At 42.3% G+C, this 24,100-nt stretch overlaps 1 protein-coding gene across 3 annotated transcripts in view; it reads left to right on the forward strand.

The window, feature by feature from the left end:
* Sorbs1 (sorbin and SH3 domain containing 1) overlaps positions 1-24,100 on the forward strand; it is a 237,579-nt gene that overhangs the window by 139,917 nt on the left and 73,562 nt on the right. For 2 of the 3 annotated variants that reach the window (XM_042689234.1, XM_042689236.1), the window contains exons 6-10: positions 1,519-1,631; positions 11,592-11,736; positions 15,681-15,710; positions 19,617-19,789; positions 22,415-22,478. In XM_042689234.1, coding sequence (XP_042545168.1) covers positions 1,519-1,631; positions 11,592-11,736; positions 15,681-15,710; positions 19,617-19,789; positions 22,415-22,478 — 525 coding nt within the window. Of the gene's footprint in view, positions 1-1,377; positions 1,405-1,518; positions 1,632-11,591; positions 11,737-15,680; positions 15,711-19,616; positions 19,790-22,414; positions 22,479-24,100 lie in introns of all 3 variants that reach the window. The other variant, XM_042689233.1, reaches the window with a different exon arrangement.

Consider the following 24,100-nt stretch of genomic DNA (forward strand, 5'->3'; position numbering starts at 1 on the left):
TCAAGAAGAACTGACATCTTTCAATTAATAAGTAAACTGAGGACTGGGAAGGTGCCTCAGTGGTAGAGTGCTTCCCTTGCATGCATGAGGCCCTGGGTTCGATTCCTCAGCAACACATAAGCAGAAAAAGCCGGAAGTGGTGCTGGGGCTCAAGTGGTAGAGCCTTGAGCTCAAGAGCTGAGGGACAGTGCCCAGGCCCAGAGTTCTGGCCCCATGACTGGCAAAAAAATAAATAAATAAAAATAAAAAAATAAGTAAACTGATGATAGCCCAAGTGAATGAACACATAACGAAATAACCAGGAAGCTTATAGCCATAGGCTAGAGAAGATCACATGTAAGAGCAGATGGGAGCAAAGACAATAAATATTTCTGCCAGAAATAGATTATATTTTGGTAAGGAATAAAGTATATATTTCTTGCAGAAAGGCTGAGTCTTTCAGGGCTACAAAATCTTTTTTTGTTGTTGTTGGTCATGGGGCTTGAACTCTGGGCCTGAGTGCTGTCCCTCAGCTCTTCAGCTCAAGGCTAGTGCTCTACCACTTGAGCTACAGCATCACTTCTGGTTTTCTGGTGGTTTATTGGAGATAAGAGTTTCACAGATTTTCCTGCCGGAGCTGACTTCAAACCTCGATCCTTAGATCTCAGCCTACTGAGTAGCTAGGATTACAGGCAGGAGCCACTGGCGTCCAGCTTAAGAAATATCTTCTTTACTTGACTTATATAACTGTAACTCCTCTGTACATTACTTTTATAATAACAATAAAAATGTTTTAATGGCTGAAGGGATATATGGATACATTTTAGTATGATGAACTTTCAGGGTGTTTCTGTGGCTTATTTAATAGTGAGAGCAAAAAGCAAGATCCTCTTCCTCCATCCTCCCCTGAAAAAAATCCCATCATAGCAGCTACCTTGGGACTTAAGTCATGTTCTACCATTAACCCAACACCCCTGGAAGTAACCTAGCCATTTCCTTTTTAGGGCCTGTTAATTAGCTGAGCCTGCTAATGAGGAACAGTCCTTTTGGAGCCCACAGCAGGCTTGGGGGAAGACGAATGAGTTAGTGAGTACAGACTGGACAGTAAAGAGTTCAGTTGCCTTTTTGTCTGTAAAATAAGAATGTCAAGGAACAATTGTTTTTTCATTCCTGTGAATGAGAGCCTTGTATTTTCAAAGGTCAGTGCTTGAGAACACATCATGGTTTAGAGTGGGTTCCTATGGTAATCAGGCCATTGTGACTGAGGGCATTTTGTGTCAGACAACAGGGTACTGGATTTTCGTCCTTCTGGATCACTCATGCTAGTTTCCCGCAAATGTAACCATTTCTCTTTTCCTCCTTTTCTTCTTGTTTTCATCCTTTCTGCTCCACATACAGGCCTGGAGCCAGAGGATTCTTCAGCAGGTAGGGCTTATTTTTCATTCTTGCTGTACTGACTTTTCACTAGGTTCCCCTGAATTACAATGAAGTTGAAGACTGTTCCCTCTGAGTTAATAAGGTATTTATTTTTCATCACAGATGAGTGGAGACTTTCTTCCAATGCTGATGCCAATGGGAATGCCCAACCTTCTTCACTTGCTGCCAAGGGCTACAGAAGTGTGCATCCCAGCCTTTCTGCTGACAAGCCCAAGGTAGGTGTGTGCCTGTGGGCGGGGTAAAAGCTGAGGGTGGTACCTTGTATCATAAACTTGTGACTTCCTCCTTGTTCATCTGGCTTATAGGATAGTTCTCAAGCCTTTTGGCTAACTCTGGAAACGTTCTGCAAGGGCTAGACTTAGAAGGAAGAGTTGGGGGTCATTAGAAACAGAAGTGTGGGTGAAGTCCATCAATGTTGGGTAATTGAAAAGGCCTAGTATTTTGCAGGTTTGACATGTATGTAGAAATATTCTGAAGGGAGTTCATTTAACCTTGAATAAGTAGGAAAAAGTCTCAGGCTTTTTAATTTTTAAACTCTATAGAGTATAATATTCAGAAGAATATCTCTTGTTTATTCTGCTAATTTTAACTGGAGCTGGGACAGTAAGAATTCTAGCAACTATATCCTTATGGATTAAGATCAGGTAGCTGTGGCCAGGCCCTAAATCCAGCAGCCCTAGAGCCTGTAGACAGAAGGCCCAAAGGTAGCACTGCCCAGCTTTCCTAATCTAGCTCTTCCCAACTTGCAGTTGGGAGCATGTTGCTTAGGTCTTTTTTAGGTGCCCCTCCCTACCCTCATCTTCTTCCTTTCTTTCCCTACTGATTCTTTGCCATGTTGATGAAAGGTAATCTATGAGGAATGTTTTTACATAGAGGAGCATTTCCATGGCTTCTTTTAAAGGAAGTGGAACTACTCAAAAGTTGTTGTAAGCCGGGTTCTGGTGGCTCACGCCTGTATGTAATCCTAGCTACTCAGGAGGCTAAGATCTGAGGATCACAGTTCAGAGCCAGCCCAGGCAAGAAACTCCAATAAACCACAAGAAAACCAGAAGTGGTGCTGTGGCTCAAGTGGTAGAGTGCTAGCCTTGAGCTGAAGAGCTGAGGGACAGTGCCCAGGCCCAGATTTCAAGCCCCATGACTAACCAAAAAAAAAAAAAAAAAGTTGTTGCAGAAGTACATTCCCAGTGTTGTCCCCTTCCTGTGCCTCCTTCTGAAGGGGCTCCTGGAATAAGAGCTGACATCTTCCTTCTCTGTAGACTTTTGACTTCCCAGGCCTGTTGTTGGTCGCTTGCCTGCCTTTTGCTCAGAGCAGCACAGCTGAGCCTTTCTGCCTTCTGCTGTGGCTTTCCTCCTGAGTATACCCACTATCTGTGAATGTGCCTGGCCTCCTGAAGTCCTCTGTAGACACAAGGACTTGGGAGGTCTGGAAAATGGCTTTCTAGTTCCTGTTCTGAGACTTTTCCATTGATATAAATGTGCTACTTGTGGCAGACATGCTTCCTTCTCAGCAGTCTCAAGAATGAGTACAGTCAGATCTGCCCAGATTATTAAACACTACTGATTAATTTAAAGCTGTTGTCTTCCACCACTCATGTCTTAGCTCAAAGGGTAACTGGAGAGTTCCTATGGCTTTGTAAATATCTCTTCTCAAGAGATCCTTTTAAACACATGTGAAGGGTTGAGGATTTGGCTCAGTGGTAGAGTACTTACTTGGTAGCATGTACAAAAATATACAAGCTTGGGAAGTAAAGAAATTTTCCTTAACTTGGTTTTTCTGTGCACTATGTTCAGATCACTGTGTTAACATTGCCCTCAAGGTATTTAAATGAATGAGCTGTATAATAGCGTGAGTATCCCATGAGATCTCTATCAACTACATATTCTCTCACCGGTCACTCGCCTTCTTGCTGCTAGTGTAATAAATGGCTGCTATAAAAAGATTTTATTCTGTGTATCAGTGTAAAATTGGCCTTCTGAATTTCAAGAACTGTTAGATTATGTAGTATCTCTTAGATTTGTTCTCTGAATATAAACATGAGGATGTTTTGTTTTTTTGTTTTTTGTTTTTTTTTTAGTGGTTACTAGGATTTGAACTCCAGGCCTCACATTTGTTAAACAGGTATTTACCACAGAGCCATATCTCCAGCACTTTTTTATGATGATTATTTTTTTTGGGGTGGGGGGGGTCCCGTTGTGGGGCCTGAACTCTGGGCCTGGGCGCTGTCCCTCAGCTCTTCAGCTCAAGGTTAGTGCTCTACCACTTGAGCCACAGCACCACTTCTGGCTTTTTTCTTTATGCTTATGTGGTGCTGAGGAATCCAACCCAGGGCCTCAGGCATGCAAGGCAAGTGCTCTACCACTGAGCCACCTTCCCAGCCCTATGATAATTATTTTTGATATAAGGTCTCACTTGCTATTCAGGTGTGTACCTGTCTTGTGATCTGCCTATTTTAGGCTTTTGTTATGGATAGAGTGATAGTAAGCACCCACTATCATGTCTAGCTTTTTCTGCAGAGTTAGAGTCTCATGGATTTTTCTGTCCAGGCTGGCGTAGAATCATAATCTTCCTGATCTCAGCCTCCCAAGTAGCTGGGATTATCAGCAGGAGTCACTGATGCCTGGTTAAATTTTTTTCCAATGGTACTGAGGTTAGAACTCAGGGCTCTGTGCTTACTATGCAGGCACACTACCACTTGAACCACCACATAGCCAAACTTCTTGGCTTCATAGTGCTCTAAGTACACATTGACCAAAGTGGGCTGGGCTGGAGTGGGCAGAGCCTTGGCTTAGTTTCAGCTGCAGAAAGCTATCACACCTCTGTGGTCTGAACATTTCCTAATAAGGTGTGAATTAAGGCCCAGAAGACCCACTGGCCAAATGGAATCTTGTGTCCTGCCAGCCTGACATGCTGCCATCCCTTCCCTAGGAACATGGAACCAAGGTTTCCCTGTCTGGCATTGTCATCAGCATGGTGGACCCCAGTGGCAGAGAAGAGTGGTAGTTTCTAGACCTATGTAAACTGTAGACACAAAAGTTTTCAAGAGGCATCATTTTTTTAATTCACTGACTTACCTTACAAAAAGAAAAATGAAATTTTATTAGTAGGCACTAGTCAGTAATCCAAACTGTCTTTGTGGTTACTAAAATATTTACAGTAAAACTGCTAGTAGCTCTTTTGTGTCAAGTCCTGTCCTCTTTCTTTCGGTTTATAAGAAGCCATGAGACAGAAAATCCTTTGGCTCTAAGTACATTGTGGATACTCCAGAAGTGTCCTCTCTGCAGAGTCATAACCCTGGGAGAGCTCATGTCTGGTGTAATACAGTCCTGTCCCATGTATGGCCATGGCTGAATTAAGTTAAAAACTCATTGAAAATGAGTTTATACTTGAGTAAGAAGAGCTCACTTGCAAGACTTTGGAGCTCAAAGTAAAAGTCAATCTAAGCCCAAATTAAAATGGTGTTTTGCTCACTTCTTAAGCCAATATCAGTTTACTTGACAGTCCCTTGGTTTATGCTAGTTCCAATCATTTTGCTTCTGGACAGCATCATGTAGTCTATGAACATGTGCAACCTCTGGTCCAAGTTCAGGGAGCCAAGTAACTTTTTGCTCTTGCTATATACCAGAGAGGGACTCTTCATTTTTGTGGTTTTGGCTGGTTCTATATCCCACTAATCCTCAGGCGTGTACTGTGGATAGGACATAATTCAGACATCTGTTAGTTGAAAACTCAAATAACTGCTTTTTTCTCCCAGGTTATTTGTGAAAACTTGCATTGTATTTTATTTTATTTTGATGGCATTGGGGTTGGACAGGCTTTGCATTAATTAGGCAGGCATTCTACCACTTGAAGCCATTCATTGCTTTTGTTATTTGGGGGATAGGTTATCAAGTTGGGGGTGGGGGCTTGGACTATGATCCCCCTATTTATGTTACCCACATAAGTAGAATGACAGGTGTGCATCATACCTAGCTATTGGTTGATATAGGGACTTGCTAACTTTTTGTCTGGGCTGGCTTGAATGCTGAGCCTCTTGAGTAGCTGAGAAATATAGGCAGATGTGAGCCACTGCATCTGCCCTTTTGAAAACTAAGTTTAAGGATAGGTTATTTTACAGTTTCTGGGTTGATATTCTAATCCAGAGTCATGAAATGTTGTTTAAATCTCTTACCTGTTTACCCTTTTTAGTGTTTCTTTCTTTTCCTACATTTTAATATCCTGTTTCCTTTTTTTTTCTCCTCCCCTTCCTTTCATGTGGTACTAGGGATTAAACACTACTGTTGAACTACACCCATAGCCCTTTCTTTCAAATAATTCTATCTATTGTTTTTCTGAGAAAGGAACACATATGGACTTTAAGCCTTTAGCGTATTCCTCTTAGTGAGCGTTAATTTGTTAGGTTTCTGGAGCTGAGGGTTGAATCTTAATGGAGACATCTGTCCTGTGAACACAAAAAACGGGTGGTTTTGTTTTGTTCTGTTTTAATGTTCTTTCTCCCAAAGAAAAAGAGTGAAAGACACTCAAAAGAATCTAATAGATTTAAACTTCCTAAGCTAAAGGCTTTGGGAAAAATCTTGAGGAGGGAGTTGGAGAAGCAAGGGGAGCTCTGGGTTTCTCTTTACTGGCATTTGCTCCTTGGGTAGCCTCCTTAAATCAAGGGGTCTATAAAGAGGCAGCCAACCAAGGACTGATGCCAGAGTTGACTAGGCTTGTTCTAGGATGGGCTCAGCACTCCTGGAATGAGAGCCAGGCCAGCCTCTGCAGGTGAGTATGAGTCAGTCCTTTGCTTTGCCCAGAGAACTGTGGATGCCATGGGGATTTGCTTAAAAATGTGTCAAAAGTTGTTGTGTCTTCATGTCACATTATGCTATTGTTTCTAATGTCCATCCTTCTTTCCATTTCCCCTCCTCTTCCTTTCTTCCTTGCCCCCCTCCCATTTCATATTATGCCTTGAAAAATACTAAAGGTTCTGTCTCCCCCACATCCTGCCCTCCCTCAAGAGGACCGCTTTGCATGGCAGCCCCCCACTTTCCACAATACCTACAAGGACTCCCTCTATAGGAGCTCACCAAAGCCTTATGTCCCACCCAGCACCCCTTGCCAGCAGAACCATTCACACCCCCAGTCCATCTCTGTCCCACCGGCAACTAGGTTGCCTCCCAAAGATTCAGTGTGTCCTGATCCCTTGCTTTTGGGTTCCATGGTCCCTAGTGCTTCATCCCAACACCAGCAACACTATGTAGCCACTAGGTTAGTTTATAGTAAGAGCTCTAACCCACGTCATGAGGCCATCAGGAATAAAAAGATCAGCAGCTTATATGTACCTTGTGTATCCAATAACATTTGCCGAGCAGCATTGGAAAACTCGTGTGTTGCACGTGACTCAGCCAAAGACACTCCCTCTGAGGCTGCAGGCACTCGAGCACCAGCTCCCAGCCTTATCCCTCACACAGCCACAGCCAGCACAGAAAAACTGCCCCCTGCTCCTCCTTCTGACTCTCCCAAGCTATTCTGTGACACCCACATCCGTAAAGATGCTTGTAACCGTGGTGAGAGTCTTTCCCTGGGGCCTTGGGCTTCATTCCCAGATGCAGTGAGACCACCTGTACTAGGCCCCCAGGTTACCTCTGATCCCGAAAACCAGAAGAGCAAAGAACTTTACCTTTTGCAGCCGTGTTATCCAGCCAAGGCAAGAAATGAGGAATATTTGTGTGTCTGCTATGCTGTCTCTTTCCAAACTCATGAGAGCAGTTCATTTGTTCTCTGGGCCATCCCGCCTTCTCTATCCTCATTAATACCGCTGCAGCTTGAATTCCTAGTTCTCTCTAAACATCCTCAGCACAGACCTCTCTCTTTTCTGTAAATACGTAAGTATGCCGGAGCGTGGAATTTTTGTAGACTAATCATATGGTGAAATAAGACTGTTTCTATTTTGTGACAAGGTGCCAAAGAAATTGTGTTTACTCCCAAGCTTTCAGGCCCTGTACAACAGTTTTCTGGGGTTCAACAAAGCTTGCCTGCCTGCTCTGTTGTTCTCTCTCTTTCTCTCATAAAGTGTTAAAAGGATTCAAAAATAGATGGATGGAAAGTAAACTTGGATGGCGCTCCCTCTGTGTCATGGAGTGTCAGGAGGCCAGCTGGCCAGCACTGACTGTCTCATGTACTCTGAGGAAAGGGCACCGATTAAATATTTCACAGAGTACATAATTGCATGACCAATCTCAAGTGTTTAAATATGGAATTCCTTCCTCCCCACCATACCCCTTTACGTAATGACCCCCTTATCTCCTGCAGGATGCCACTTCCTCCAGTCCAGCCCAGCCTGAGGTAATAGTTGTCCCTCTCTACCTGGTTAACACTGATAGAGGGCAAGAAGGCACTGCCAGACCTCCAGCATCCCTGGGGCCACTTGGCTGCGATCACACTAGCCCGGCGACCACCCCTGCCACCTCACCTCTGACCTTCCCGACTATAGATGATTTCATTCCCCCTCATCTGCAGAGGCGGTCTCACCACAGCCAGCCAGCCAGTGCTTGTGGCTCCCCTCCCCCCATTAGCCAGACACCACCATCCTCACCACCACCTCCGCTGGTCCCTCCCATTCCGGAGGACCTCCACAGAGCCTTGGAGCCTGACCTCACAGGAGCTGTCTCAAGTACCGTAAGCTTGCTGGACTTCCCTCCCCCATAGCTTTCCTGAATGGCTGCTCCCAGCAGCAAAACCTCCCTTTCTCACTGAAGTACTAAGTCCTGAGGAAGTGTTGGCTGCTGCTGTGCTTGTGTGATGACTAGACCTGATTTTGCTGCCCCTCGAGTGCATGCCTCCTGTGTGCGTCCTGTGGGTCACCTGTGGCTGCTCTCTGGTGCCTCTTCTCTGTCCTCTTAGGAATGCACGGTTTCCTGGAAGAGCTCTGAAAAATTAGCTGTGGACTTTTCTTTGCCTAGTCTTGTTCTTCATAGACCAGGAAGGTGCAATATTGAGAGGATGAAGGCCAAGGGTCCTGTGGAAAGCTAATGACAGATGTGGTGCTACAGAGCAATGTCCTAAAGAGCAGAGGGGTTCTGGGGGAGGAAAGGATTCCCTGTTCGGTTGATTCCAGAAATAAGAAATCTCTTTTTATAACAGAAGTAGCAGTTGAGTGGGATTTGAAAATATGATGCTTAATTGAACAGAGCCTTGTGCAAACATTAGGACTTTCTAAAAAGACAGGTGGTTGCTAGGACCCTGAAAAGGAAGCCTGGAGCCTTTATGGCAAACAAGTGCAATGGTAATCATGGGCAGTTGAAAGGTCTTGATACCTCTCTCAGGTCTCCTGAAGGTTGAGGATGGATGAACATAGCTGGCTTCACACTTAGCCCAAGTATGTGAGTCTCCTTTTTCCTCAGGGGTCTTGGGAATTAAAAAAAGAACCTCCATAGGAGCTAAAGTATGGGGATACTCACAATGCTGTAGAGTTCAGTGAGAGTGATGGACACAGAGAAGGTGCTTGGTAAATGTTAGCTATGTAGCTAAGGACATGCCCTAATAAATGAGGAACCATAGTCACTCAAACAACAACAACATCTGGCTAATTAACCCGGTGAGTTAAATCATTGAGTCCACATTCTAAGTGTTGTCCTAGGTACCAAAGTATCTAGGTACCTTGACAAATGAGTCCGGGCCCCTACTCTCAAATGATTTTTTTAGGTAGTGTATCAGTTCTCAGGGTTAACGTATACTGTTTCATCTGAGAGTCATAGAAGTTAGTTTATATTACTAGAGTTTCTGATTGGGTCTAGGGAGGGGCTTGGACTCTCATTTGGCCTCAGCCACCCCAGTGGTCCACAGACCAATTTTGATATACAGAGAGCTGTTGAGTCATGCATTTGGCTCATGGAACTAAGCATTCACAGACATCCTTTTGTGTGAAGAGGTTTGCCTACAAAGCATCATTCATGTAGCTTGTTAAGCTGAAGCCAATCATGTAGAAAACAGGAAAGGAAACTTCTTTGCCTTATTAGAGAAAGTATAAGGAGGCATCATTCTTTGCCTTATTAGAGAAATTATAAGGAGGCATCATTCTTTGCCTTATTAGAGAAATTATAAGGAGGCATCAGACACACTAAAGCTAGGAACTATTATATCCTGGGCTAGACCTTGTCTCAAACCTCTAGATGCAGCACTACATTTCTAAATACGGACCAATCCCAATATGATTCAAGAATTTGTATTTCCTACCTTTGAGCTTTATAACAGCCCTGCTTTGGGCTGATATATCCTCTATCACCAGCTGAACTTCTAGGGAAATTAGAAGCCACTCTGGCTTGGGGTACACAGACATCTTCCCTTAGACACACAATATATTTTTCAAGAGCAGCAGGTAGAACGAATCTTATTTGTAATGCACTCAGGTGCCATTGTAAGATGTTCTATTGTATATTCTAAAATATAGCATTTGTATAGTTCTGGGCCTGCCTATTGAATTTGTTTTGGGACAGATTAGTAGGGACAGTCTCCTCAATTTTCTCTAGTGCAGCCTTCCTGGAAGTGGGCCCGATAACATCTACTCATTGGGCTCAGGTAACAGTAAGAGATGAAGAAGGAACTTCTCTGAGTGCCTTTGAGCATGGTTTCTGGGCCATGAGCTGATACCTGCTCCACCTGCAGCTATTTGAGAATATCAGAGAGGAGTAGAGTCATATGAATTCATCCAGTTCATTTTAGTCAATAGCAGTTTTTCTACTTTTCCAGAAGTAAGACACAAGTAAAATTTGTAAAATGCTTAATGTTCACATAATTTACCCAGACATCACATCAGGCATTTCTGCTCTAAAGAGCTGTATGCCTGTTATTTTGTGTTTCTTGAGTATACTGTAGAGGCTTTTTAAATTTGACATTTCTCATTAAATTGGAGCAGAGATAAATTAGGAAATTTTCAGTTCAAATGGAGGAGCTGAAATGATGCACTGTGCACTGTGAAACTGAGCTGCTGCTTGTAACTGACAGTAGTGACTATAGAGGAAACTTCCAGAGGGCAGGGAGATTGGCTAAGACAGTGTTAGTAAAGTTCCTACTGTGTGTCAGGAGCTGTTCCAAGTGCTACAAGCACACACCTTCTCTCTTCTGATGAGTACATTGCCTTATCACAAAGATTAAGTCAAAACATACCCTTACTGGTAGATAACTCCTGTCCTTCACCTGGCATTTACTGGTGCCTGTTATCTGCAGGGCAGTGTTCTGGGTGGTGGCAGAAAGAAGGGGGAGTCTTGGTCCTTGTCCTGCACATATGCACACAGTCTAATAATTGCTTCAAGAGTAGCTATAAAAATGTTGTTTAAGCCTTTAAGAAAATCATCTTGGCTTTAAGGTTTGTAACTTCTATAATAGGAGCTTTACAAAGTATATAGATAGAATGGAAGACATTGTTTGGATATCCTTATTCCATTAAGTGACTGTTGTCAGGCTTTGCTTTGTTCTTTTGAAACTGGCATTATCCTGCTCATGCAGATTAAAATAGTAATGATAATTTCGTTAGCACATCTGGTAGAGATTGCAGGTTTTTAGAGTTAGGATCCTTTCAAGTCCTTACTTCAAAGATCTTTGTTACTCTAGCATTAGAATGAAGAAAAAGGTAACAGTATGATGGAATCATACAATTATATTGATAGCTCAGAAACAAATGCTAGTATAATTGCTTGGAGATTCTGCTTGGAGATTCTGATGCTAAGAGTAGCCTTCTGAAAGAACTGTCACTTAACTCTTCCTTGTTCTTATGATTATTTTGTGTCCTCACATCTCCCAGTTTTCTACACAGTATACTAAACTTCCCTGATTTTTCCCACTTAAGCAGCTCTTGTTCTTAGATTGCATTTGGAATTGCATGAGTTTTGCATGTTATTCTACTTGGATTGGAATTTGCTTTTTCAGTAACCGGATTGACCCATCACTCTTATCAGATGAAAATATTGAATGATGTTGCTGAGACTTTCAGCAACATTCACCTTCCCTCTCGTTCCCCTTACTAATAACAACAAAGAGACTAAGCATTCCAGATTAAACTTTTAACTGGAATTAATGATGTTATGTCTTACTGATTACATTTCCTTTTATAATTAAGGTTCGTTTCTTCTCTTTAAAAAAAACTATTAACTGTAGATTTCTTGTATTTTATAGTTATTTATGTTTGTTTCCTTTTTAGGCTTCCAGTCCTCTATTAAATGAAGTTTCTTCTCCCCCCATTGGAACTGATTCCCAAGCCTTTCCACCAACAAGCAAGCCATCATCTGCCTACCCTTCCACCACTATTGTCAACCCCACCATTGTGTTGTTACAGCACAATAGAGGTAAGGGAGCCCTCTTGTAGTCCCATCTCCAATGCACAATAGCCATTATGTGATAGCTGGGACAAGAATTTTGTCATCTCAAGAAATGGACCTGTCTTGGGCCACCTGCTCCAGTTTACCTCCCTCCTATATTTCAATTTGGAATTATGTCAAATGTCTGAGTAGGTAAGCTGGGCAACTGTAATCATATGAACCATACCTTGGACTGGTGTTCATGGTTCTTCAGATGATATCACAAAACACATCTGTGTCTCTTAAATTTTTTGTTCTGTGATTTCAAATGAGGCTTTGTTTGGAAAGTCTAGATAGACCTTTTTAAAGTAGTGTCATAAATAATTGAGTTCTTCAACATGATGAATTCCTAGAAAACATAATTTTGAGTACTAAATCTAAAAAGGAAACATATTGGGGAGGAAAAAAATCTCTAAAATATAAAATTTGGTTTTTTTCTAACTAAAATAGATGATTGGGTTTTCTCCTAATGACTCACTGCCCTTCTCTTAGGGCAGTTACTATCCAGAGGATCCTGTGGCTGTGGCTGCCCCACGAGACCCAGATGTAGGATTCTGTGTAGGGTTTTCATGTGTTGTTTCTAAACTTTCTGTGACTGCTCTGGTTGGTTCTGATGCAGTTCTAAATGGGAAGTTGGGAGTTAGTAAAACACAAGAGCTTTGAAGTGGTAATTATATAGGTTGACCCTTGTGCTTTAAGAGTACAGACGGTGGATCTACATCCCAAGTTTTCCTTTTTGGAATTCCATTGAGGAATAAACTTGCCCTTTGCAGCATGAAAGTTTTTAGGCTGCCCCCCATTATAGACAGGACTTTTCAGTATAAATTCACAGAACAATGGAGGCTTACTTACTGTGTTCAGAGCTCAAAGCTTGGTTCCAAGTCTTCCTGTTCTTGATTCCCTTTTCACCTACTTCATAATTTCCTCCTCATCCTGGTCTCTTCCTCTCTACATTAACTTGGATGAGAATGGAACTAAAGTCTATTTTTAATTATTTTTCATACAAAATAGATTTTTCGGTTTCCAGCATCTAATTTGAAGATGCATAAAACATTTTCTCTCACTTAAAATATTCCGATTCAAACTGTAAATAGTTGCTTTAGCAGATTGTTGATATATTTATTTATTATTTATTCTGCATGCTATGTGGTTCCCATTATTAATTCTCACTCATGAATCTGTGTTCTTTAAAAGAAACAAAGGGTCCCAGGCCCTTGTAGGAGCTCATTTTCCTTCTAGCTCTACCATCCCCTTACTGCCAGTAACTCTCCTTGTCTAGAGAGTGCTTTTAATGCAGGACAAAGTGAAATTTTGCCTCCCTCTGAGCTTCTTTATGACTTTAAAAAAAATCTAGTCAGAAGCAAAAGGAAAGGCAATTTTTTAAAAAATGGAGTTTATTCCCAAGGCAACTTGGTTTTGGGAAATGCCAAATGTAATGTCTAGTTGCTTCTGCCAAGTCCCTGTGATGACACCTAGTGAGACATTTTTGAACACAGGAATGCCTACAGTTCCTCTTTGTTTCTTCCTTGAATAAATGAACTCTTATTTACCCAATTGCCTTTAGTTCTTGCCTTTTTCTTTTGGCCAAGTTCTGTTTTTGTGTTTAAAAATCAGAATTGGGTAGCCCTAGAGACACATCATTCCAGAAAAGGATGTTGGCATTAAACTGTAGCTTCCCATTAAGAGTAAAACCATGGGTTCACCTGTTGGTAGTTCAGGGGGAGTAGAGAAGAACGGAGGAGCCTGGCTATTTGCTAATCATAAATAGGTTTTAGGACAAGCATTTTGGCACTGCTTTGGAATTTGTCCAGCCTGGCAGAACAATTACTTAACTCTGAGGGAATAGTAACTTTACTCTACTTCTGAAATTTTAGTTTAGGCATCTTAAAATTTTTCCTTTTTTGAGGGGGGGGGTCCTAAATTGTCCCAGGGCACAGAATGACAATAACTATCTCTCTAAGCCAGCCTCTTCCTATGAGAAATAGACTTGCCTGGGGGAGGAACTGAGCTTATGTGTCAGCACTGATGATTGTGAACAACAGTCTCCTTTTCCCTTTTTTTTGTCTCGTGTGTGTGTGTGTGTGTGTGTGCACGCGCGCGTGCGCGCGAGCGCACGTGTAAGTGCGCGTGTGTGTGTGTGCATGTTTTTCCTAGGGCTTGAATTTAGGACCTGAGCACTGACCCTGAGCTTTTTGGATTAAGGCTAGTGCTCTACCATTTGAACCACAGCTCCACTTCCAACTTTTTGTTGGTTAAGTGGAGATAAGTGCCTCATGGGCTTCCTTCTTCAAACCATGATCCTCAGATCTTAGCCTCTTCGTACCATTATGTTAGGACATCTCCTACCATCAGTCTGGGAAAGAGGATTTGAATCAGGAAACTCTGAGGACTGAAAGAGGCACCTGGTGCTCTTTCTCAGGATTTCAAGGTCTTTACTGTACATTGGATCCTTTGAATTGTGTTGACTTTGCAGGGTTCAAATTCAGGAGCTCTTGGGAGGTGAGCAAAATTTTGCATTTTTCGGAAACTCCTGTGGGTATGGTTGCTACTGTTGGCTGTGGACCACACTGGAGAAGAAGTGTTTAAACATCCTCACATGTTATCTGTGGACATGTGAAGCTGTCTGGGGGTCACCTTGTGCTGCTAATTTCTAACTTTCTGTGTAACACCACTGAAAAACAGCTACTACTGCCTGTGTGACTTCCTATGAAAGAAATGCCGTGTCATACCCCAGAAATGGAAACAACATAGACATTTAAACTGTATACATTTGGTTTGTCCAGCTGATGAGGATCGTGGCAACAACCTATAGAACAGAGTTTGGCAATCATAGATCCTTTTTGATACCATAGAGAATCTGGATGTTACAGATCAGGAAACTAAGGCAGAAACGTTACTCAATTAGCTATTGTCATCTAGAGCAAGCCTGGGGCTCTGTTGGGTTTCTTGTCCAGCTAGTGTGAACCCTATCCATGCACTAGAAGTGACCAGCTGCCACATCATGATCTATGAACTCCCTGCTGCTGTTTACTTCTGGCCTACCCTAATTCCTGTGGGAGGGTGGGAATGTGGCCAGAGGGGATGATGACAGCACCCATGGGCTGGCAAATGTTCTATTTTTATCTATGTGGCTGCTTTATATTTAGCAGCTATGGAAGGTAAAGGTCATTTTTGTGTTTATCGCACAGCAAGTACACCCAGGACTCTCCAAAGGAGATGTTGGCCTTCCCTCCACACTGTTACCCAGGAGTACAAACTACCAGTAGAGCTTTGATGTTAAGGCCAATGGAGGGCTTTGTGACTAGAATTTTAAAGAACCCTAGACTATGAGTTGAGAGACTTAGGTTTTAGATTCATATGATTTTCAATGTTATCTTGGTCATTTAGCTGAGACCTCTTGGCTAATGCTGATTTTTTTTTAAAAGAGATTATTCTTTATCTTGCACCAGCCAGATGGCTATCATAGCTAAGGAAAATAATTGTACCTAACTGCTGGGGTTATGCTAAGATCATAAGTACAATGTGTAAAAACTCCTAAAACAGGGTCAAGGATTTGGCAAGCTCTCAGAAGATGGTAGCTATCATATCTGTAATTTCATTTCATTTCCCTCAAAAGTAGCAAAAGAAGGATCAGTATAGGCCTGTTCATGTGGAACCAGAGGAGTCAAGAGAGTCCCCTTCAGTGAGGAGATCATCTTGAGATGACACATAAACCTTGGCAGTCCTATGTCCTGTGCTAATCTGGATAGCAGGAAGTTAGGAGGTATCACACTTGGATAATGGGAGCCATATTATTAAGCCTGCCTCTAGCTGGGCTGTATATTTTAGCATCTAAGCCCAGAGAATAGTGAGGACCAGGCCAGGATCTTAACTTATGCCAGGATTTGTTGGCCTTACTATGTGCTCACACTGTATATTTTCTTTTATCATAGAACAACAGAAACGACTGAGTAGCCTTTCAGGTAAGTGAGAAAATTATTTACCTGTTAATCCTGTTCCTGTTAAAGCTAGTTTTTGGTTTCCATCCAATGTTCAATCATCACTGTCTTCTGAGCTTTCCTATGAGTGAATGACTGGACCACAGTGGTGGTAAATAGAGAGGAATAGCATCTGCATCCTAGAACTCAACTGGCAAGTATATCCTGTGGAACTGTGCTAAGGAATTGATGCTTACTGGGAAGCATCATATGTTCTAGGTAAAGAGCAAAAGGATTCTGCTGTAGATGCAGTGTTTATGGCAGGCTTTAGAAGAGCAAATCAAAAGTTTTTAAATGTGGGAAAGTTCTTTTCTTTTGGGGTGACAAGCTCAAATATAATTGGGTGATGCTGGAATGATAGGTCCAGGAGAGAGTCCTCCAGATCAGCAGTGTCTGGAACTGCTTCTTGAACTTGTAGCATGATCTTCTGGAGAGCATTTCTAGCCAGCTGCTTCATGATGCTGATACCTCACTTACTGTTGGCTTTGTTTGATGAGTGGATTATCAACCAGTGATGGAGAGTGACTTCAAATATAATCTGGTATCAGAGCTCACTCCCAGAGAAAGTGTGCTACATGGGACAGTGTTAGGATGGGGAGGGAACAAATGTGGAGGCTGAAATTGTGAGAAAACACAGGAATAGTGGTAATTGGCCTTTCTCTGCAAGATTCCTGTAGCCATTCTACTTCATTTGATTTTTTTTTCTGGAAGTGCTAGGGAATGACCTCAGACTTAGCACATGCTAGGCAAGTATTCTGCCACTGAGCTACATTCCCAAACTATGCCACTCTACTTTTAAGTCTTTTTCGACCACTAACTCCCAGTGCTACCACAGACAGATTATCTGATATCTCTCCAATTCAGGGGCTTTTGTTTTGTTTATTTGTTTTTGTAACACTGGGGATTAAACTCAGGGCCTTAGAGTTACAAGCATGATAAACCACAGCCCTAGTACTGGGCTTTGGACTTTTATTCTGAAGGGGAAAGTAGTTGTGTTTTGTAGATCTCAACAGAGTCTGCTAACGAACAACTTTGCACTGAGCTTTGGTACTCATTAAGTGCTTATTATATGTGAGCTACTGTTTCCAGCAAGGGCCTCTGTTGACTTATTGGTCACTTACTGAATTTCTCCTTTGTTCTGGATACTGGGCCAAGCTCTGGGCTGCATTAGAGAAGTATGATGCACATAGAAAACTAATGATGTAGTATGATGTCTTGTCATCTTTTTTTAGTTGTAGTCTCCTTGTGAGAATATTATGGAGGCAGTAGATTCATTCTCTAGCAGAAGCCACATGTTCACAAATGTGCATGTGAATGCTGTAGATGAATTCTGGGGTTAAGTGCCCCTGATCTGGTGGATAATTGAAGCTATCATTTCTGAGCAGCTGCTCTATGGTTTCTGCATGACTTTGTCCTTTTGCTGCCCTTGTGATTTGGGCAGAGTCTGGGTAGGGAGGACATTAGGTTCTCACACACTCTCAGCTTTATCAGGACTTGGCCACAGGACCAGGACAGGCTGTGGTTAAGCTCAAGGTGCCCTTCAATGCCCATCCTGGAGCTGCCACACCCCACTCTACTTTATTCCCTTGGCCCAACCCAGGTTGCTGAGCCCAGGTAGTTATGGGGGGAAAAAGGGGAGGTGGTGTTGTTGGGGCTCATTCTTGCCTGTGGAAGTTTGAATGGAATCATGAAATAGGTATAAAAGGCCTCTAACTACATATTAGTAGCTTCAGAGTTTGATCATGAGAGCCAAGTCTAAGGGTAGACTCAGGTAGCTTGAAACCCACATGTGTGTCTTGGCTTTCTGCCAAAACTTTGGCCTCATGTCAGAATTTCCTGGGAGCATGGGAACTCATGCTATGAAGCTTTGAGTCTTTGAAGTTTATGGCAATAATGTCAGAGATCAGGTTTTCTGAAGCACTCAGCAAGCAAAGTAGCACGAAGAATGTTTAGAAATAGTTCTGCACTCCCAGATGAAGTAGAGGTCTCAAAAAGTGTACATGAAATCAGGGCAGAATCACCCTGTTGAATAGACTGAAGGTAGTAAAACCAGAATCTGCTGACTTCACTGTCGTCTGCTTCCCTGGTCTCCCCTCCATACACAGACCCCTCTGACTTTGTCAGAACTTTGCATGGACCCCCGGAACCCCCTATTTTGTCTATCTAGTCCTCCAATCAGTACTCTGTACCTCTCTTCAGCCAAACAATAAGTACTTTTTGACTTTTGAGGCTCATTTTGAGGCCCTCCATTCTCCCCTCATGGACTTCACTGATAGAATTGAAGGCTCCCTTGGCCTAAACCTTTTTACTTTATTGACCTCTCCACTTACACTCTGATACCCTTCTTCCTTTGTGTTAGATTTCCTCTCTACTTCATGTGTACCACATTTATCCCCTTCCCTGCAATCTGCTACCTGCACTGCCCTCCTGAAATTGTGCCCTCAGTTTTCTGTGACTTTCTTCTTGCTTATCTAAGGCCTCCTCCTCTGCTTCAATCTCTGGGAAATTTTCTTTCTTTCCTTTTTTTTGTTTTTGACATGTTTAACTACCCCCCTCTTGGAACTCTCTCTTCTGGTTTCATGGCACTCTGATGTATGTCTTGATTCATCTCCCATCCACCAGATGACTCCCACATCCACTTGGGGTTCTTCTACTTTTTAGCCTTTATCTGTGGCATCCCTCAGTGTGTGACATCAGACTTTGGCTCTGCTATTATCTCTTTTTGTTGCTGAGCTCTGACATCTCCTTGACGTTGGCCATCACTTTTGTGCTGCCAAAACTTCACTCTGCCAAGGAGTCTCACCCGAGGGGTGAGACTAGGGGGCGTCTTTAGAGAATTTCTACCTTTGTTTCACTGTATTCACAAAGTGCAAGAGTTTAGTGCAATGCCTGTCCCATAATTAGGTTAGAGTATTTCAAGGTAGCTAAGCATCTGCTTGTACTGCTCCCTCTGTCAGAAGCACACTCTACTTTCTTTTCCTCTGGTTGGCTTCTCCTTAAACAAGATGGCTCTGAACCTGAATTTCTCAGCTGAGTTGGACTTTGGCTGTTCCATCAGCTTTCATCATTCTATATTCTCATTGCTGACTCGCTTGCTCTTTCTGCCCACTAGAATTTAAGCTACCTGAAGGCTAGGATTCTGAGATATTCACCCTCATGACTGTAGGCTTAGTAAGTGCATCTCCAGTAAGTGATTGACATAGATTAGAATAACAGATTATAAGTATAATCTGTAGACCATACCTGGTGTGTTTATTAGCTCTCTATTACTTCCAACCTTGAACCAAGTTAAACTGTAAAGATCACCTAGCAATGTGCTAGGTGATTTGAGTACTTTGGCTTAAGCTATCTTGATAAATCCTGTCATCACATTACTGTGAACTTGCCAGAGGAAAAATATTATCCCTATTTTTTTTTGTGAGAAAACATAGGGAAAAGTTAAATGACTTCCCCAGATGAAGCAAGAACATTCCAATGACATTTTGCCAACTGTTTAAAATTGTTTTTACAATAGTCAAAACTACTTGAATGTTCAGAGCACAGTGAACATACTTCTACAAAACTAGTGTCTGCAAAGTGTTTTTAATTTTTTTAATTTAGAAGATAATAAATACTTTAGGCTTTCTAGGACATATGATCCCAGTTATCCAAGCTCAGCAATTGTAGCACAGAACCATTCATAAATAATATATAAATGAACTGGCATGGCTATGTTCCAATAAAACTTTATTTACAACAACAGGTAGCTGAGGAGTTTACTGACCCCTCCTCTAAGTAGAACTAGTACTAGTTGGGAATTAGCAACGACTTTCCCCTAGCTAGACTGTCTAGGAGGTCTCTGCTTTGGTGCTGCCAGAAGAATTTCAGCTAATGATCATTTTTCATTTCCAGATCCTGTCTCAGAGAGAAGATTGGGTGAGCAGGACACAGCACCAATCCAGGAAAAACCCACCTCACCCAGCAGAGCTGCTGAAAAACGAGTGAAGGATGATGGCAGACGGGTGGTGAAGAGTGCACAAGATCTAAGCGATGTGTCCATGGATGAAGTGGGCATCCCACTGCGGGTAGGAAGTTGGACCTCAGGTCCTTCTTACACTTCAGCTTAGACAAGGATGACAGTGTGCAGCCGTGGTTGTCCATGAACCCCATCCATAGATAAGAGGCCTGGAGGAGGAGGATCCTCACTTGTGGTGCCTGACCCTAAGTGCCAGACCCTTGATAAGCAATGTTCCAGACTTGGTGTACAATAGCTTTTCTGAAAGTGAGTGTGAGGTATTAATGTATCTCATAGATAAAAAGAATATCTGGGTGGAACAAAGTTGGAGAGATTTCTCTGCAGCAGAACATGAGAGGCTTGTGTCTTGTGAATGCTCAGTGGAGAATGTCCTAGGTGATATGCCTTTATTATTGTTCTGTGAAGCCCATTCAGCATCTCCTGATCCAGGACTAGGGCATCTTGGAGAGAGTTTGAGGCCCATGATCCCTGGTTCTGGATTCAGGAAGAAGATCTGTGGATGAGATTTACCCCATCATCCAAATGAGAGACACTAAAGGAGCCACAAAGGATTCAGCCCACCAAGTCCTACAGGACAGGGTAGGTCTGTCAGCCAAGTCAGTCCTCCTACCAGGTTTCCTTTGAAATTGAGTTCAGATGAATTCCATTCTTCTACATTTGTTCACCGACCCTTGGCTGCCATATGTTCTTCTGTGATTTCTGTTTGGAGAAGGGACTGTTCTTATATCGTTTTGAAGGAAGCCAATGGAAACATCTTAGAGCTAGGCTTTGAAGGAACTCTTCTCTGTTCATAAGTAATAATAGAAAAAGAGAGTGCTAGGCATGAATACAACTCGTTTTGGGGGGCACATTATCTCAGTTAAACATTACCACTCGAGTGAGTAGTGTATGCTGCTCCATTTTGTAGGTGAGTTTTGCATCACTATAGACTGTATATGAAATAAAGAGCTCATGGTTCAAGAAGTTCAAGTCAAAACTGAGTGACCACCTTGCTCTAGGTCTCTGGTGAAGGGGGTCTGTCTTGACAGGAGCGCATGTGGGAGGGGAGTGCTCATAGATGAGTCAGGAAGCAGAAAGAGGGAGGATGGGTGGAATGGAATTCCACAGTCCCTTGTGGAACTCATCCTTGTGACCTAAGGAGTTCCCACTAGGTTCACCTTCCTCAAGGTCCGTGGCATCTCCCCATACCACCATATTGGGGACCAAGCCTTTACATATGGACCTTTAAGGTTGACTCTCAAGCAAACTATAACCACCAGGAAACAGGGATTCCAGGGGTAACATTACTCTCCCAAGCTTGCCCCTATCATGTTAAGTGGCCCTTCCACTCACCTCTATGACCTCAGACAACTCATTTTAAGTTTCCCTATCTCATTTCCTCATCTGTAAAGTGGGAGTAAAAATACCTGCTCTAACCAGCTATGTGTCACCTTCCTTTTGTTATTTTTATCTTTTTTTTTAAAAAAAGCTCTAGCTTTGTGGTGAAGTTGAAAATTCTTGCATTGGAGGTTACAATGGGTTACATTTTAATGTAGGTATTCTATATCTGGCCTATGCAAGGTGACTTAGATATATTTATACAGAATAACCCAGAAGGGCCAGTGATAGATAGCATCATAAGCAAATATTCTCCATCTCACGATTTTAGGAAGATTTATTTCAGTTTCTGATAGTGTGTACATATACGGAGAATCTCTCTGAAAAGTGAAATGTAAAACAAAGTGAAGAATGGCAGGGCACGCCTATAGTCCTAGCTACTCAGGAGGCTGTGATCTGAGGATCATGGTTCAAAGCCAGCCCGGGTAGGAAAATCTGTGAAACTCTTATCTCCAATAAAGCACCAGAAAACCAGAAGTGGCTCTGTGGCTCAAGTGGTAAACACTAGCCTTGAGCTGAAGAGCTGAGGGACAGTGTCCAGCCCCAGAGTTCAAGCCCCTCAACCGACAAGAAAAAAAGAAATAAAGAAAATGAAGAATGGACACATTAAAAAAAAAACCACACATTGTGTTTTTTCAAAAATTGTATTCTTTATCCAAATATTATTCTACAGATTTATGTCCGAATTTCTTGTTTTTTTTTTTCTCTCAATTTTTAACTTTTTTTTTTTTTTTGGTCAGTCATGGGGCTTGAACTCAGGGATTGAGTGTCATCCCTGAGCTTTTTCACTCAAGGCTAATGCTGTACCACTTTGAGCCACAATGCCACTTCTGGTCTTCTAGTGGTTAATTGAAGACAAGAGTCTCTCAGACTTTCCTGCTCAGGTTGGCTTTGAATCATGATCCTCAGATCTTAGCCTCTTGAGTAGATAGGGTTACAGGTGTGAGCCACCAGCAAAGAAATGTACATATCACCGGATGTGGAAGAAATAGTTGTATTGTCAAAGCCCATAGAATTCACAAAGTTTATAGACCATGATAATGACAATTTGCCTCATGAAGCTTAGAATGTGCTTGTGACTTTAAGTATCACTATTTCACAATACTGTGAAATTTGTAAAATTTATGTAATCACTTAATCACAATAAAAAATTATAAAAATAAAGATATAAATGTGGCTGAATTTTAAGTTAAAATGTTGTCATTTCCTTGTTTGGTTTTGATTTTGTAATCATAGCAATTCAGGAATGTGCCACAAGTTCCATCTCATTTTATCTCCTGCCTTTGTTTTTCTCTAGAATACTGAGAGATCAAAAGACTGGTACAAGACGATGTTTAAACAGATCCACAAACTAAATAGAGGTACTGATTTTCATTTGTAGAAGCTAAGCTATGCTATGTGCCAATATTTCGATTGTCAGATGTGGACCTGAACTCACTTTGCCTGGACTCCAGGACTGGGTTCTGCAGTTGGGTCCTGTTAGGTACTGGTCTGCCCGAGCCCACCCATGTGCTTTCAGATCACAGGAGGGAGGGAGGACACACCGCATGCCTATAATGGCTTTGGAATTTGGAGTCAGATCATAGTCCTCCCTCCCAGCTGTTGTGGAATGCAGCAAGCTGAGCCTCACACTGTATCTGTGCTACATACCCTATCTGCCTGGGGTGAGAGCAGCTTCATCTCCCACCTGCTTCCAGCTTTAGATACTTTCTGTGTCAGCCCATGACTTCCATGTTGGCAAGGCAAGTTGAAAAAAACAACAAAAAACGGAGCTGGAAGTTAAGAAAGGTTGTTCTCACCTAGATTCAGCCCCTCATGCACTCAGGTGATCTTGTGCCAATCATGTATCACTGTGTTGGTTCTGCTTCCTATCCTTAGAAGGATGTCTGCTGTCTACTTTTGGCTTTGTGAAGTAGAGTCCATATCTAAGGCTGTGTTAATATGAAAAATAAGCTTCTCCATCTTGGAGCCAGCCTTGGCAGGTGCCCTGAGAATCAGTCAAGAGCTGACACACTAGAGCCTGCTCAACCTGAGAGATGTTTACAAATCAGAGGCCCACTGGGCTGTCAGCAAGTGACCCAGCATGGTGGGGAAGCCAGTGCTCTGGCAAGTCACAACCCCAGCAGCTCTCATTGCCACCTATGCTGCTAGTCATCTGATCTGCCAGTCAGCAAGATGTCACTGCAGCAGGGAAAGGATGCTATCCTCCTGCAGGCAGAGCATCCTACTCTTCCCTGTGCCCAAATCCAGTCTGGCCACCTGGCATGAAAGACACATGGGGGTGTCCTGGTCAGTGAGTCCCACCAAAGTCACAAATATCTAATCGTTCTGCTTAGCTGTGGATGCCAAATAATGTCACTGTTAATTAGCTCTTTCTGAGTTCACAATGAACCTCTTCAAACAGTTTCTAAATAAAAAGATGCTTAGTATTGAACATTTGGGATCAACAGTAAATCTGCTATGGGTGGATAAGCTCACTCCTGGTGATGCTGAATGCTGGATTGTTGTCATCTGATAGGTCAGTTCCACTTACTTCCTAAAGTCACTGTCCCATTTCCTCTAGTGATAATCTGACTCTCTCATCTTCAAACGCAGCTTCAAAAATCTAAATGCAGGAACAAGTGCATGTATTATGCGCAGAATGTCTAATTCTGTCCCATGGGCAGCACTGGACTTCTCTTATTATAGCTATTAACTCAACTAAATTAGAGTTTCTAAACAAAACTACCTGCTCTAATAGTTGGCAAAGGTATTTGAAAAATTAAGACTCCACTTGTTTGCCTTGATTCTAATGTCTACAACATAAGCTTTGATTTAAAAAAATATTTTAGGATAGTGTTTTCTTTATGTATATGGCTTGTCATACTTAATATATCTGATAAAAACTGAAAACTTGAAGGTTTATGTTAAATGCTTCTTGCTCATTAGCATCTGGTTATATGTAATTCTTGGTCCAAGAAAAATAACGATAGTGCCTTTTTTG

The sequence above is a fragment of the Dipodomys spectabilis genome, unplaced genomic scaffold, assembly GCF_019054845.1.
Source record: "Dipodomys spectabilis isolate Male_0828 unplaced genomic scaffold, ASM1905484v1 ptg000125l, whole genome shotgun sequence".
NCBI classification, from domain to species: Eukaryota; Metazoa; Chordata; class Mammalia; order Rodentia; family Heteromyidae; genus Dipodomys; species Dipodomys spectabilis.